Source organism: Phragmites australis, chromosome 4 (assembly GCF_958298935.1).
Source record: "Phragmites australis chromosome 4, lpPhrAust1.1, whole genome shotgun sequence".
Taxonomy (NCBI): Eukaryota; Viridiplantae; Streptophyta; class Magnoliopsida; order Poales; family Poaceae; genus Phragmites; species Phragmites australis.
The window spans coordinates 38,112,990-38,127,584 of NC_084924.1; the positions used below are offsets into that span (position 1 = coordinate 38,112,990).

Consider the following 14,595-nt stretch of genomic DNA (forward strand, 5'->3'; position numbering starts at 1 on the left):
TTGTTGTGGCCGAAGTACCTTCGGGGTCGACTGATATACATCGGTTTTTCAATGGCTCTTAGCTTTACTTGGTGAACCCTCTTTGTCTTTATTTGGAGTTGGTACCTGCTTCTCTTCTTCTTCTTGAATTTCTTCTGGAACCTCCTCCAAGGTATGAGATCCGTATCTCTCAATCTTCTCAGGTGACCACCATGCAGAAGCTTCATCAAACACCACATTTCTTGAGGTATGGCACTTGCCTGTGGTTGGATCGCAGCACCTCCAACCTTTTCGTGCATCATCATAGGCAACGAAGATGCACCGAATTGTATTTTTCTCGAACTTACTCCTTGGGTAATCTGGTACAAACACATAATAGACAACCAAATACCTTCAAGTTGCTGGTGGCTAGCAACCGACTTCACCTTCCATAACATCTCGTGAGGTGTTTTGAATCCCAGCTTGGCTTTTGGTAGCCTATTTATTACATAGTATGACATCCTCATACACTCGGCCTAGAACCTTTTGGGAACATTTTTGGCATGTAGCGCACTCCGACAAGTTTCAGTAAGGTGATGATTTTTGTGCTCGGCTAGTCCATTTTGTTGTGGAGTATTGGGGGTAAGTTAATTGGCTCTTTATCTTGTGCTTATTAAGATAGATGGTGAATTCATTGGATAAGTACTATATCCCATTATCAGTGTATAAGCACTGGATTTTCTTGTTGAATTATCCCTCTATCTTCTCTTTAAACTCCTTACATTTTGTGAATGTCTCACACTTCTCTTTCATGAAGTAAACCCACACGTACCATGAGAAATCATTAATAAAGGTCACCATGTACCTCATTCCTTCAAGAGATATTTGCTTGACTAAACCGAAGACATCCGAGTGTATGAGCTCAATGGTCTCTGGAACCGATGCTATGACTCCTTATATGGCAATTGATAAGCCTTTCCATATTGACAATCATCACAGATTGTGTCTGTCCGGATGTCCACTTGAGGAAGCCCCTTCAGCACTTGCTTTTTCATCATCACCTTAAATTTATTATAGTCCACATGTCCAAGCCACGCGTGCCAGAGATCACTAGTCTTATTTCTCTGAGTCTTGTCCACATATGCGGACTCTGCGGAGAGAACATAGACCGACTCTCTCCTCCTTCCTTCGATGATAGGTGTGTCGATCACCTTCACCCTTTTAAAAATGACCACCTCTTACGGCCCAAAGAGCGCATATTTTCCTTCCGCCATCAATTGAGGAACTAACACCTGATTCTTCTTTAAGCCAGGGACATGATAAACCTTCTCGAGTTGGAGTTGTTGAGGACCATACCTTGGAATTGCCGTCTTTCCGACATGAAAGATGGGAAGTCTTGAGTTGTCTGCCGCCAGCACCACTCTCCTTCCCTTGTAGCCTGTCATATCTTGCAGCTTCTTACCATCACTTGTCATGTGATTGGAGCACCCAGAATCTACAATCCAATCCTGCTTGTAATTTACTCTTGAATTTGTGGTTACTGCAAAAGCAGGTGCATCAATGTCCTCCTCAAACTCTTCTTCATCAATTTCTTGAAAAAAAATAGCTTCGAGGTCCCATTCATCTTCACTTGAGGATGCTTCCTCCTTATCTATTTTGGTGGTGGCCACATTCCCTTCGAAACGCCTTTTTGGCAATCGACACTCTTGAGTGAAGTGACACTTCTTAACATAATTGAAGCATCCACCATTATTCTTTTTCACATGTTGCTAGTCTTCTCTTCCTCCTTGAGCTCCTTCCACATAGCTACTTCTCTCCTTTGGTTGATGCTTGCCACCTTCCGTCCACCTTGGCTTGGGCCTTCCTTGTCCTCGAGGTGGACTCTTCTTCTTGTTAGTAAAAAAACCTCCTCTTCTTCTTTCACGATAATACTCCGCATTTGCTTGGTCAGCTCCTCTTGATTAGCCAATAAATTTTATAGCTCCACCAAAGAAGGCTAATCCCCTCACCGTGGCTATAAACCCATTATATTCGGGTCTAAGGCCGTGAATGATGATTCTCCTCATACTGGTCTCGCTCACCTTCTCATCCGGTGCAAGTTTGGATATCCCTCGACAAATAGATTTCATGTTTGTGAAATATTGGCTGATAGTCAGAGTGCCTTGAGAGATACCTGACAGTTTATTCTCTAGGAGCTGAAAGCACGCCTCATTTTCTTTGAGAACAATTTCTCCAAAATCTCACAGTCGCCTTTGGAGTTTCCGCATCTTGGATGTGTTCTAATAAGTCATCCTCGATTGTTGTTTTCAGTACAAGCATAGCCTTGCTAGCTTTGATACGCCACTTTCGCAAGGTATCAACACCCTCCTTTGGTGGAGGCACTATCTCGGTGCCTGCAATGACCTCCCATAAGTCCCGACCGTATAGATAGGACTTTATGCGTGTCTTCCAATGGTCATAGTTGTAGCTATTGAGGTTCTTGGTCCCACTACTTGTGCTAGTAAGATCCGCCATGGTGACTAATGCCTGACGTTAAGTAAGCTTCTCTGGTTCCGGATCAATAAGCTTCACAGTCCCAAACCGTGCACCGACAGAGTCTCCCCTTAGCTCCTTGACATTGCACCAAACACGGTAAACACCCTGTGCTCACCAAAGCCTCCTCCTACAGACGATCTCGAACCGCTGGCTCTGATACTAATTGTTGGAAAATCGGGGTAGCCCTAATACCCACTAAGTTGGGAACCTAAGATAGACCAACTCACGACTAACTCATACGAGTCATATAGTTATTTTTAATTTCTAATTACTTAGTATATTAGGTAATTTTTGGAGCTAGGAATACCTAGCTCTCTGCCAAACAAGACATTGGTCTCCAAATATTTATAGTAGCTTCATAGAAAATATCATGAGTCATGAGAGGTGAGGAGATTTCTAAAAGATTGTATTGCTCTCTTTCAACAGTGCATGTACAACATGGGTTTGGAAGAGCGGAGGAAGAAGAGCCCATGCTGCAATTCTTTGGCAAAGGCGACACCTTGCCGTCGCCGTCGTCTCAAGGATTCAACGCAGCGAGCACTCTGGCAACAACCACGTGCTCTTGCTCCTCGCTGGCTCCGTCGGCGCCCGGATCCTTGCGCGCCTCCGGCATTGCAAGCATCAGGTGATGAGCTGCCTACTTTGCTCTGTGTTGCTGTCAACGTGAGATATTGCGATTGTGCCTTACTGCCCTATGCTTGCTAGCTGTTCGACGAAATGATTGTTTCATTGAGCGTTAGGGATGACTGTGACGCCCTCGTGTTTGCAATCATGCTAGAGCATTTCTATCTGTAAGGAATATGATGAGAAGCTTGTGATCTCTGAGCCTCCAATGCTGATGAAATTTGAGGATATGTTGGTGCTTGCAGATTTTGAGTTTGAAAAACAAAACCTAAACAAATGTATTCTGCTTTAATACTGGTTCTGAAAAAAAGGTTTGCAAATCTTAAAGCAAAAATAATGTAAAGGTTAAGCTTGCATTTGCCACTAACACGTCCCAAATCTTCCTTTCGCCACTGAAAATCTCCACTTTTTTTATTTTGGCACTCTATGTAAAAGTGTTGCAGCTTGTTTTTTTTTTTTGTTACTTTTTTCACTACCATTAGTTATCTACAAGTCAAATTAGTAGAACTATAATCAAATTAGTCACGCCAGTCTCCACAAAAATTTAACCATTCTGACCTAATTCTATAGTCAGATTGAAGAGAGGAAATTGGTGGATTTATACCATAAGTGACGGATTTGGTTGGAATGGTAAAAATGGTCAAGCTAAAAATTGCTAGATTTTTTTTTTTTGTCAAAATGAGATATATCCTTAATAGCCCAGACAAAATTCCCTCCCATAGCCGCCGGGGTTGAAGTTAGCTTGTCTCATTGTCATCAGAATATGCCTCCTTTTCTAAAGGATTAGAAATCTTCAAATGCTTAAAGAATACTATGAGGTTTTAAGTTGATATTATTTTTGAAAATGAGTTTGTTTCATTGTCGTATATAATTTATTGTAGCATGAAGATATGAAGGCACCAGTGTGAGAAATTTCTAGTTTTATGATCACTTGAGTGACTTCTTACCCAAATCTCGATTTCATTGTTTTATGGGATTGAAATTTTCTGTGATAGTTATGGTTACAAACTTTTTAGCGGAAAAAGCATGCAAGTGTGTGTGAATGTTTTATCTCTTTTGACCTCACCCTGTTGCTTCATATTTACATACCCACACTCACCACGTCATAGGAAAGCCACAGAACAGAAATCATTCACAGAGCAACTCACGGGCGGAACAGAACAAGTCTGCACACAGGAATTTCTCTTTTGTCCTGAAGAATTTCTAAAACCAATCGGGATCCTTAACGTCCACACGTCAGTAGTGATGACTGACTTCCATCAGGAGATCTCATCTTTCATACACATAACCTTTGGACTTCAGAGGTCAAATCATGGAGATATCAGCTTACAAGCTAGTACAGTACTGTGCTTGTAAATTATCCAATCAGGCCCAAACCACATTACTGGTGAGTGGTGACACACCAGACACAAGAGTTCCAAATGACAAATGGTGAGCCCATAAGCTGCGGAGGGATCCCATCCGGATTGACTCCTTAAGAATGCACGTATGCGACTGTTCATGATTTTCAACACGGCTGCGACTGATCCGGCTGTTGCTACGAATGCATCATGAAATCGTTCTCAAGAATTTTCAACACGGTGAATACACACAAGAGAGAGGTACAGTTATACGAGGCTTCAGTTTCTTAAATACAGCAGAGCTTCCATTCCTCCATAATCCTATCAGCTCCTACACCAACAGCCATCTTCCCCGACTGCCCAAGTGTCCAGCTGCAAGACAAGGCAAGAAACAAGAACACGAGGCAGTGCCACATCAATCTTCCATTAATCGTCAACTAATTGAGCCTTGAGACAACAAACAATGATGCTCTGTGCATGAGCCATGGATGCTTACCTAGCCAACAGCCAGGCATGGGCATTTAGTAGTAGCCGATGTCGGCGTCGTCGACGACGAGGTCTCCGTTGATGAGCTCGCGGTAGGCGGCGACGGGCCAGATGAAGCCCCTGGGGAGGAGCCGTGTGGCGAGCTCGACGTCGATGATGATCTCCCTCATGGCGGGCTTCTTCTCGCCGCGGATGGCGATGAGGTAGCTCCTGCCGACCCACCCGATCCAGCCGGCGATGTAGAGGAAGAGCAGGCCGGGGGTGATGAACTCGCCCCAGTGCCGCTGGTCGCCGCTGACGATGAGGTGCGGCAGGCCGTCGGCGCCGCAGAGCAGGCCGAACTTGCCGTAGTTCTCGAACCGGCGCTTGGTCTTCTCGATGGTAGCGTTGATGGCGAGCGCGGGGGCCGAGTCGGGCGCGTACTTCTTGAGCGACGCGTTGAGCTTCTTGAGCGAGTTCTTCTCGCGCTTGGCGAACGCCTTGGACTCCTTGCACGGGGTCAGGCCCGCGATGTCGGCGGCCGCGGGAGGAGGGGAGGTGGCCGCGGAAGAAAGAAGCACCGACGACAGCGCGAGCGCGGCCGAGAAGGTCTTGACGGACGCGGTGAGCGAGACACTGTTGCCGCCTTCGTTGCCGGAGGCGGAGCAGGACACGGGGAGGCGCGCGCGCGGGAGGCGCGGCTTGGTGGCGAAGGCGGCCGTGGAGGAGGCGGCGAGGGCGGCCATCTCTGCTGCTGCTGCGTCCGGCGGGCGGGCGCGCGCGCGCGAGGCGTGGAAGTAAAGAGAAAGAAACGAGGTTGAGATCAGGAGGGCCGGTGTGCGCGATCAGAAGGAGGAGACGCGCGGGGAGACGGGAGGGGATAAGGGGCGCAGCGCGAGTGGGTGAGACGGGGGATAAGGGGGCGTGAGATGGGCGCCGCGGATTGGCGCGGAGGAATCCGGCGTGGCCGCGCGGGCGCGGGCGCGGGCGGAAAGATTTTGTGGGGGCTATGGGCTTGTGGGTCCGCGTGCTGTCGCCGCCCTGCTGCCACCACCGCTTCGAACACCGTCAGCTCGCTGTCACCATCGCGTCGGCTTCTGATTCTCACCGCGTAGTCTACGCTCCCTGGCCTCGCGCTCCTGCTCCACGCCTCCGCCACGCCTTGTGCTACCCGAAGGAGGCAGGGCCGGCCCTGGGCAAAGGCAGCAGAGGCGACAGCCTAGGCCCTCAAAAGTTAGGGGTCCAACCCATATATGTATGTTCTATGTAGCTCCATATACATATATGTATATATATATGTATGTATGTATGTATGTATGTATGTATGTATGTATGTATGTATGTATGTATGTATGTATGTATGTATGTATGTATAGGTTAAAAGATAAATATGCAAAGAGAGATTATGGTTTAACCTAAGTCTCCAGTAGAAGAGTTAATGCATTTGCTTGTGCTCTTCGCTTATCACGCCGCCGCAACCAACAAACGAGACGATAGGCAGCCTATGCGCCTGTGCCCCAATCCCCTTTGATTTCATCTTCTCTCTTTTCCAAAATTGAATGTCGCAGTAATCATCTTGCATTCTCCATCTTATGTCACCGCAATTAATAGATGAGACGATTTTGATTTCATAGATTTCCAATCTACCGATTTCAATTACTTTACCAAAATTAATGGAGGAGAATTAGATTGTCATCCTAATATTTCTATTGCTTATTAAATCCTATTTACTGTGCTGAGTATAGCATCAATTGAAAGAAGTTTTTCAAAGCTAAAATTATTGAAAAACTATTTGAGGTTAGCAATGTCACAAGAAAAGTTAAACTGTTTAGCTATATTATAAATTGAGAAGAATTTACTGGATGAGATTGATGTTGATATCATCATTAATGACTTTGAATCTAAAAATGCTAGAACTATTTGTTTTAAATGATCATTGTGCACTCAAACTCACAAATGGTTTCTTTGTTTGGTAGGTAATGAATGAGTGGATGACGAGCTCCTTCCATACGTTGGCTATTGCGATATTTTCTAAAAAAATGTTATCATTAGTAGTCAAACGCTATAATTTTTACTTCTTAATGTATTACTGTTGTCACAAAATAAGTTGTCTTTGTGGTGAACTTTTAAATATACCATATATTTGATTTTCAATTGAAATATAAATATTATTTTATTTATAGGGGCCTTCAATTTTTATTTTAGGACCAGTCTTGGAAGGAGGGGCAGAGGGAGGAGGTCAGGAGGATGGGGTAGCGTGCTCGAAGGAGATCGTCGCGGCGATGCCCAAAAAGAAGCCTGAGGAGCTTCTAGCCCGGCCGTAGCTCTGACGACTGGAACCGTCATGAACGGCGAGGCCGACGCTGAACCCCACTGTGGTGTCCATTCCCTATTCCCATTGTAGCGGTTTGGGCTCGGTGTCGAATCCAACAACTTTTCTTTTGACCAGTAGATTACTCTAGTCCAGTTTGACAGTCTAAGTGGAGACAATTTAGAGGAAGACCGGCCGATGCAACCTGCATTGCAAAAGAGGGGTAGCTATTTCTCCCAATTGGCAGTGGCTTTGCGCTGCTGGCTAATCTCCACCACAGGCCAAATCCTCTGATTTCACAGAGGTGAAGTCCGAGGGATACAATAATTCATGATATGTGCTACAGTAAAACAATAATATCTTGCCACCATTTACTACAACACCGGGTACTGTAGACAAAATCACTATTTACAAACTTACCGTATTGCTACTGTATCATCAAAATCCTATAGTCCAGCTTAGATCCAATGGCTCACAGTTGAGTGACGTCAAGAATCCGTACCTGACTTCACTCCACCGTGGAGACAGAGGATCTTGTTCCCTTCACCATGCATAAAAAATCCGTAATACGGATCCACCAATAGATGATGATGTTTATGGCGGGAGGCAATTCAAATCACCAAGTCTCATTTATACATTTTGTGCTATCATCCCCTATCATGCATCTGTTTGTTAGGAGTCCTAATAAGCCTAATATGCATGTCTTTTCAGCACTCTATGTGATAAAAACATTGACCGTAGTATCTTTGTATCATTATTCAGATATATATATTGAAGGGGTTTTCTCCTTCAATTGGTGGCACTGGTCTTTCACGATACAGAACCGATTTCCATGAAATTGAGGTATGCTCTGAATATATGCTGCCTGTTCATGTTACACTCATTCACTTTGATGGGTTTTTTATTCACTGATAAAAGTGACATGCTTAATCCCCAGAAAATTGGTCGTGGCAACTTCAGTATTGTGTTCAAAGCCGAGCATCAAGCAATTGCATAATGACAGGGAGAGGTAGTTTTGATAGCAACTTCAATTTTTTAGGGAAGTTATGGGTGACCAAATTTCTTCTTTGCAGTTGTTGACATTCATATTTTGGGTGCATACGCAATGCTCTGGTCAAATTGTGATCATCTCATGAAATAAACAAGAAGTTTTGGAATTTGAAACAAATAGCTGAATTTCAAAATCAATTCTGACTTGAGAGCTAGATGAGTGCAGGGATGCCAATTTTAAAAATGGATGAAACAAATATGATTGAATGAAATGAAATACACTTTTGTCATATAAAAAACTATTTATCGAGACACATATGTTTTATTTTTACAGGTGGTTTATATGACAAACCGCCTGAGTACTCGGCTGCGGCTCCGTGCGGATGTGAACCGCATATGGAAGTAACTTCATTTTCACAGACAATTTACATAAAGAACCACCTCAAAAATTATCCATTTTCACAGGCAGTTCACATAACGAACCGTATGTGAAAATAGAGCTATTTTTACATACGGTTCACATAATGAAACCGCCTATGAAAATATCTTCTTAAATAGTGCCTATCCGTAGTGAGCTCGATTCAGACCGAGCTCACTGTTATTCGAACAGTACAGCTCAAGAGGTGGCTGTGAAATTTGAAAACAAAGGGGGGATATTTTATTTTTGAATTACTTGGAGGAGACATCTAAGGTAAGAGCATCTCATCCGTAGGTAGCATCTTTTTAAGTAGAAATTTAGATTTATGGCTTATTTAGGGTTTGAATATGTTCTATAGTGTTCGTGGTTCTAGTCATTTAGATTCTTAAATTAGCTAAAATTTATGGCAATATTGATTTCATTATGTAGATTCACATGATTCTAGCATTATATTTTTAAAAATGTAGCTTCAGTTTGATGTTTTTTAAGTTTCTAGGAGATTTTATCATAAATGGAGATTTTTTTATCTAGATGTAGAGGAGAGAGAGTAATGAATTTATATTGTTTTGAGTCATAAATTTGCGCAAATGTAGATTCAATTGCATAGACATATTATAATCATAACATGCCCAATTTTTCTATATTTTAAAAAATCTTTTAATTATGATTTTATTATTAAGTAATTAATTTATGTATCTAATTTTGTGATTGAAGCTAAAGATGAACAGAGCATGGATGTATGATGCGCCAAGACCTGTGTCGTTTATTAGTATACTTTCACTTCCATACCTGAATTTAGTTTCAGTATCTATCCATGCATATGCTTAGAATTGACAGTATATCGGTGATAGTTCAGTTTTAGTACACTAGCCACTAGGTTGTTCAGATGCAGTATATGAGTAATTTTAGTTTCAGTATACTTCGAATTGACATTATATGAGTGAGTAAATGTTCATTTCATGTTTGGCAATCCCACTTTGACCTGATTGATTAAATACACCTTTCCCCCTGAAAAATGAACCTGGATGATTTAGTTTTAGTATCATTTACTTCCATGCATGAAAGTTGTTTCAATATCTACACTTGGAACTGAAAATATTTGAGTGAAAATATTTGAGTGATACAGTTTCAGTTCACTAGGTTGTTCATATAGCTAACAAAATGGTAAATATCCAAAACAAACATGTAAATGAAATTAGGAGCATCCTGGCTGATTTAGTTTTTATTGGCACTTTTAACTAAATAATAATAAGGCATCATGGCTAATTATGGTTCTTCTCGTCCAGTTTTTCTTATCGTGACTCTAAGAGCTATATTCATGTTTACATTTCAGTTATCCTAGTTAACATTTTAATCTTGCTTCTAAAAAACTTATTTGCCCTCTCCTCGTGCAAGTCTCAAGAGCGAGAGTTTCAAAGATTTGCTCTCCTGGTTGCCGGTGCACGTCGATACCGGTATGGAGTAGACTACAGTGAAAGCGCAACAATGAGAGGAAGAGGGGAAAAAAATCTAATTCTTATATAGACTCACGTAATAAGAATATTCCTAAATTAAGGGCTACTCTTATTAGTAGTCTATCTTCTCACTCCAATAAGATGGAGATCCTTAGATATATATAAGGAGAAAAAACTCACCACCATATTTATTAAAAATGTGGTATTAATAAAAGGCGGATCGTATCATAATCGGTCTCTTTATAATATAGATCTTTAAAATTTATTAAGAATTATTAAAATTTATGGGTCCTATAATTTTAACAAGGGCAAGTAGTGAAACATCACAAGCAGGTAGCACGCATCTTGGCTTAATTACCGCCCTTCTCCGATATCCGCTGCCTGTACCTAGAAGAACTCCTCGTTCTCCTTCTCCAGCTCCTTCCACACTGCATGGAATGCACACCCCCAGCACCAGGAACAAAACACGCATAGTAATCAGAATTTCGCACAGCAAAAACGATATAGATTCAAGTAGTCTGTCCGGTTGCTAGCTCCACATTCAGGGGAAATTATTTAATAGCTGGTGCCAACGGGACGGACCTGTGGCGGTGACGACGAGCTGGACGTCCGCGCGCTTGGCCAGCGCCTCCATGCTCATTTCTAGTAGTCTCACATTTCTAGTAGAGTTGCCTCAACAGTAGGAACCATCTCTTGAGGTAGTGGACTAGTTGTTGAGACGTGAGGGGAGATTTTATACATCACCAGGTTTGAATCCTACTATTTATACACATGTACTTACTTTTAACGATATTATTTGTAGACGTGTGTCTTTAACACAATATATATATATATACATATATATATATACATATATATATATATATATATATATATATATATATAAAAGTATGTGCGCCTGTCCGTCACCTTCTAATGGGGAAGGAAAAAAAAGAGTTGCCTGAGCAGTTACCAATCTTGCTGTTGCCTCTCCAGGCCTAATTCATGAGCTGAGCCCACTCCCCTCTGGAAAAATGAAAGAGAACCTGGCCTAGACTCTTGGCAGTGTACCTAGCCAACTCCACTCAAAGGGGGGCAAAACTAGCCCACTGGTCACTGCCTCGCCTTATTCTTTTTCAGCTGGGATGACTCCATGTATTTTTCTCATAGAGCTGTTTGAACAGATGATATCAACACGGATCGCGGTATTATATATTAGACGCATCGATACCACTTCTCCACCCTCTACCCGTATCCTCATTATCTCAAGGCTAATGTGACGAGAAGACGAACAGACCAATGCTAGTACACTGACTGAGCGAGCCGGGCCAGCACCCTGACCGAGACGGCATCTCAGTCGGGACAGACCCGGACGAGACGGTTCCTATCTCGTTGGTGACCCCTCCATCTCTCTGAGCGATAGATCCCGCGGTAGCCGGTAGCTATCGGCCATGCTACTCCCGTCGCGTCGCTCCCGAGAGCTGTCCCCGCCGTCTAATGCATGCATGCATGCATGCATGCCACGACACGAGTTGCTTGTTGCGGCCGGAGAGGCTCTTCGTCCTGTGCAGAGGAGAGCTCGGTCGATTCGGATTGGACACCGGTCGCATCGCACCAAACTCCATGTCTCCATCCTGTTCTGTTTGGCCCGGCCGTTTTGTTCCATGGGTTTCGTGCCGCACATCATTTCAATTTCGTTTTTACGAAATTTTACAGAAATTTCAGTTATTTTTTGTCATATGTCGCACATATTAGTGAAAAAAATTCGGAATAAAATATTTTGTTCATCACCGAAATTCGCAAAATTTCGCTGAAATTTCGGTGAAATTTTAATCCTTGCATACAACTACCTCTTATCTCGTCACGGAACGCACCTTGTACACTCCTCCAAAGCTCCCAAGAGGCATATATCTCCATTCGGTTCTTTCTGTTCCCATCTTAGCATCAGTCGCCAGTCTATGAATCAATTGCAAAGTCAATAAATTATATAGTGCGTGACTAGCTCTTCACCTCAACTAAATAAACTTCTCAGACCACACGACCTAGCTTCATTTTGTTTTACAAGTTTTAAACTACTCTCGTCGATCGATCGCCATGGTGCAACTGGTTGATTTTTGCCAGGACAAGCATTTTTCAATGGCAGATACGTACGTTCAACACGAAAAAGTGCAACAGCTGCTATCTGTCGTTACAGAGCCGATCTGAACCATGTGGTATAGGAGATAGATACATACAGAATCGAAGAGATTGATGCAACAACTGCTATCGAAGAGATGGCTTCTCCCTGCCAACCCTGTACACATGCAACACCATAGCCCAGTAGGTGATACAGCAGATCGATCGCATTAGCAGCTGACCTCCCCATCTCTATATTATTTCCTCTAAGTACAGTAAACCTAAAAAGAACTAAAAAACATCATAAATAAGCAAGCAAGCAGCATAATTAATCAGGAGCTGCCTGCGCTTATCTTCTCCGATATCCACCGCTTGTACTTGTCGAAGAACTCCTTGTTCTCCTTCTCCAGCTCCTTCCACACTGCACTCACAGGAGCGGTATATACTCATTCATCAGAATTTCTAACAGTAAAGATAATCAAGTGCCTAATTTTCTGCATCCTCGGAGGCAAAGTTAAGGTCTGGTTCTGGTCATCGGCTAGTTGTTAGTGTAGCTGCAGGTGCCAACGGGACGGACACGGACCTGTGGAGGTGACGGCGGGCTGGATGTCGGCGCGCTTGGACAGCGCTTCCATGCACTCCTCCATGCTCATCCCGAACGTCATGCATCTCTCTATCAGGTGCTGCACCTGCAACAACGCATAGCAGATCGACGGCGCCACCCACCGGATCGGAATTAGTTTTCAGCATGCATACGAGCTGGATTATATAGTTAAACAGCAGGCGAGTGTAATTTCGCGAGAACAAATACAGGAGTTGATAGAGATGGAAGAAACGGTTGATTACCATGTGGATATAAGACGCGGGACTAGAGTCGTCTCCCAAGGCCATTCTTTCGGGCCAAACTGCACTGCACTAGCTTGGACCTCTGATCGTCTTCCTCCCTGCGCTTAGCTCTTTCCTACGCAAGTCTATGGCTTCCCGGCCGCACTCTGATGCTGTGTGTGATGATAAGGCGTGCAGAGTCGACAGGGGAGGATGCTATATATACATGCGCCACGGATGAGGACACCGCCTCCCTCCGGCCGCCTCGCTGGGACGAGTCCACGGCTGCTCCGCCCGATGCCGCATCGGGGGTTTCCTCTGGACCAGGTGCACGGAGGGAGCGGGCGGGAAAGCGGGGCGGGCGTTCACGTGGGCGCAGCGAGGCGATTGGAGGACGGAGATTGGAAAGGGACGTGAGACGTCGCAAATATCTCTTTCAGCAGGTCCGTAGTCTATGCGGGTGGGTCCGGGCGCGGAAGCCGCCAGGTGGACATGCACCTCGCGCCTTCACGTGCCACCGGGCCCCGCCGGCCACGTCGCGACTTCTCCTCCCGGTGCCGAGCTAGGATCCTCTGAGCGCAACGCGATGGACCACACAACTGCGCTGCGTTCTTCTAGGAGCCGGCACCGGCACCGGCACCGGCACCGGCTAGAGGGGAGAAGACTGTTGCCTTAATCAGAGTCAGACGACTCGGCGGCACAGCTTCGACACGAAGGGCATACGCGCGGCGCCTCAGAGGATCCTGCGGCTGTCACCGGCACGCAGCATTGGGCGCCATGGAATTTAGCACGCTAGCCCCCAAGCGGTCGACCAGACAAAAAAGACCTGCGTGCCTGCGTGGTGCGTGGCCCGCCGACGCGTAGCCGGTAGCCCGGTAGCTGTCTACATGGCGGAGTACCTGTCATGCATGCACGGCGCCTACGCATCATGCCTTATCTCGCTCTCCCTCTCGGCCCCTCTCCCTCTCGGCCTCTCCTGAACCGGCGTCGTCGCGGTCTTGCTCCTGCAGACAGAGAAGCTGCGACGGGCGTACACCTCCGTTCTCGCTGGAATTAATGCCAAATACGGCATACGCACGGCGCATAGTAGTGCTCAGATCAGCGGACTGGATCCCAAAGTCTGGTCGGTCGCTTCCAGCGCACCAGCCGATCGAGTCGAGCCCAGAGCCAGCGGGCACGTTCGCTGCGAGCTTCCATGCGTGCCATGACTAGCCGCTGCCCGCTGGCAAGTACGCGTAGGGGCACGCAGGCACACGATCAAGAAAACTAAAAAACCGGACATGCTTTTTTTAAGCGGGACCCTTGCTCGTGTCGGATAATATAGATAGGTTTGTTTCACATCTAAGTTTATTATAACTAAGATTAATTAAGTATAGTTTGTCATAAAAAATTAAATATATGACGTGTAGACTACGAACTAATAAAGTATAATTTGCTATAATTATAATAATCAATTAAATAATTATTTAAAAATTTATGACTGACTAAACTTAGATATAACAAATTTAGATACGAATTGAACGGACTTAATCAGGTGGCAAGTGTGAGGCCCCTGCGCCTAAACCCGGGTGGAACCAAGTC

At 44.6% G+C, this 14,595-nt stretch overlaps 2 protein-coding genes across 2 annotated transcripts; both read right to left on the minus strand.

The window, feature by feature from the left end:
* Window positions 1–4,661: 4,661 nt before the first annotated feature.
* LOC133916382 (photosystem I reaction center subunit III, chloroplastic-like) lies at window positions 4,662–5,774 on the minus strand. The gene is made up of 2 exons (XM_062360025.1): window positions 4,954–5,774; window positions 4,662–4,829 (listed from the first exon to the last, which is right to left on the minus strand). The coding sequence occupies exon 1, from the start codon at window positions 5,666–5,668 to the stop codon at window positions 4,979–4,981; it is 690 nt and encodes a 229-aa protein (XP_062216009.1). The 5' UTR covers window positions 5,669–5,774; the 3' UTR covers window positions 4,662–4,829; window positions 4,954–4,978.
* Window positions 5,775–12,276: 6,502 nt separating this feature from the next.
* LOC133914380 (uncharacterized) lies at window positions 12,277–13,328 on the minus strand. Its single transcript, XM_062357497.1, has 3 exons — window positions 13,036–13,328; window positions 12,773–12,878; window positions 12,277–12,610 (listed from the first exon to the last, which is right to left on the minus strand). The coding sequence occupies exons 1-3, from the start codon at window positions 13,078–13,080 to the stop codon at window positions 12,522–12,524; spliced, it is 240 nt and encodes a 79-aa protein (XP_062213481.1). The 5' UTR covers window positions 13,081–13,328; the 3' UTR covers window positions 12,277–12,521.
* Between the last annotated feature and the right edge of the window lie 1,267 nt (window positions 13,329–14,595).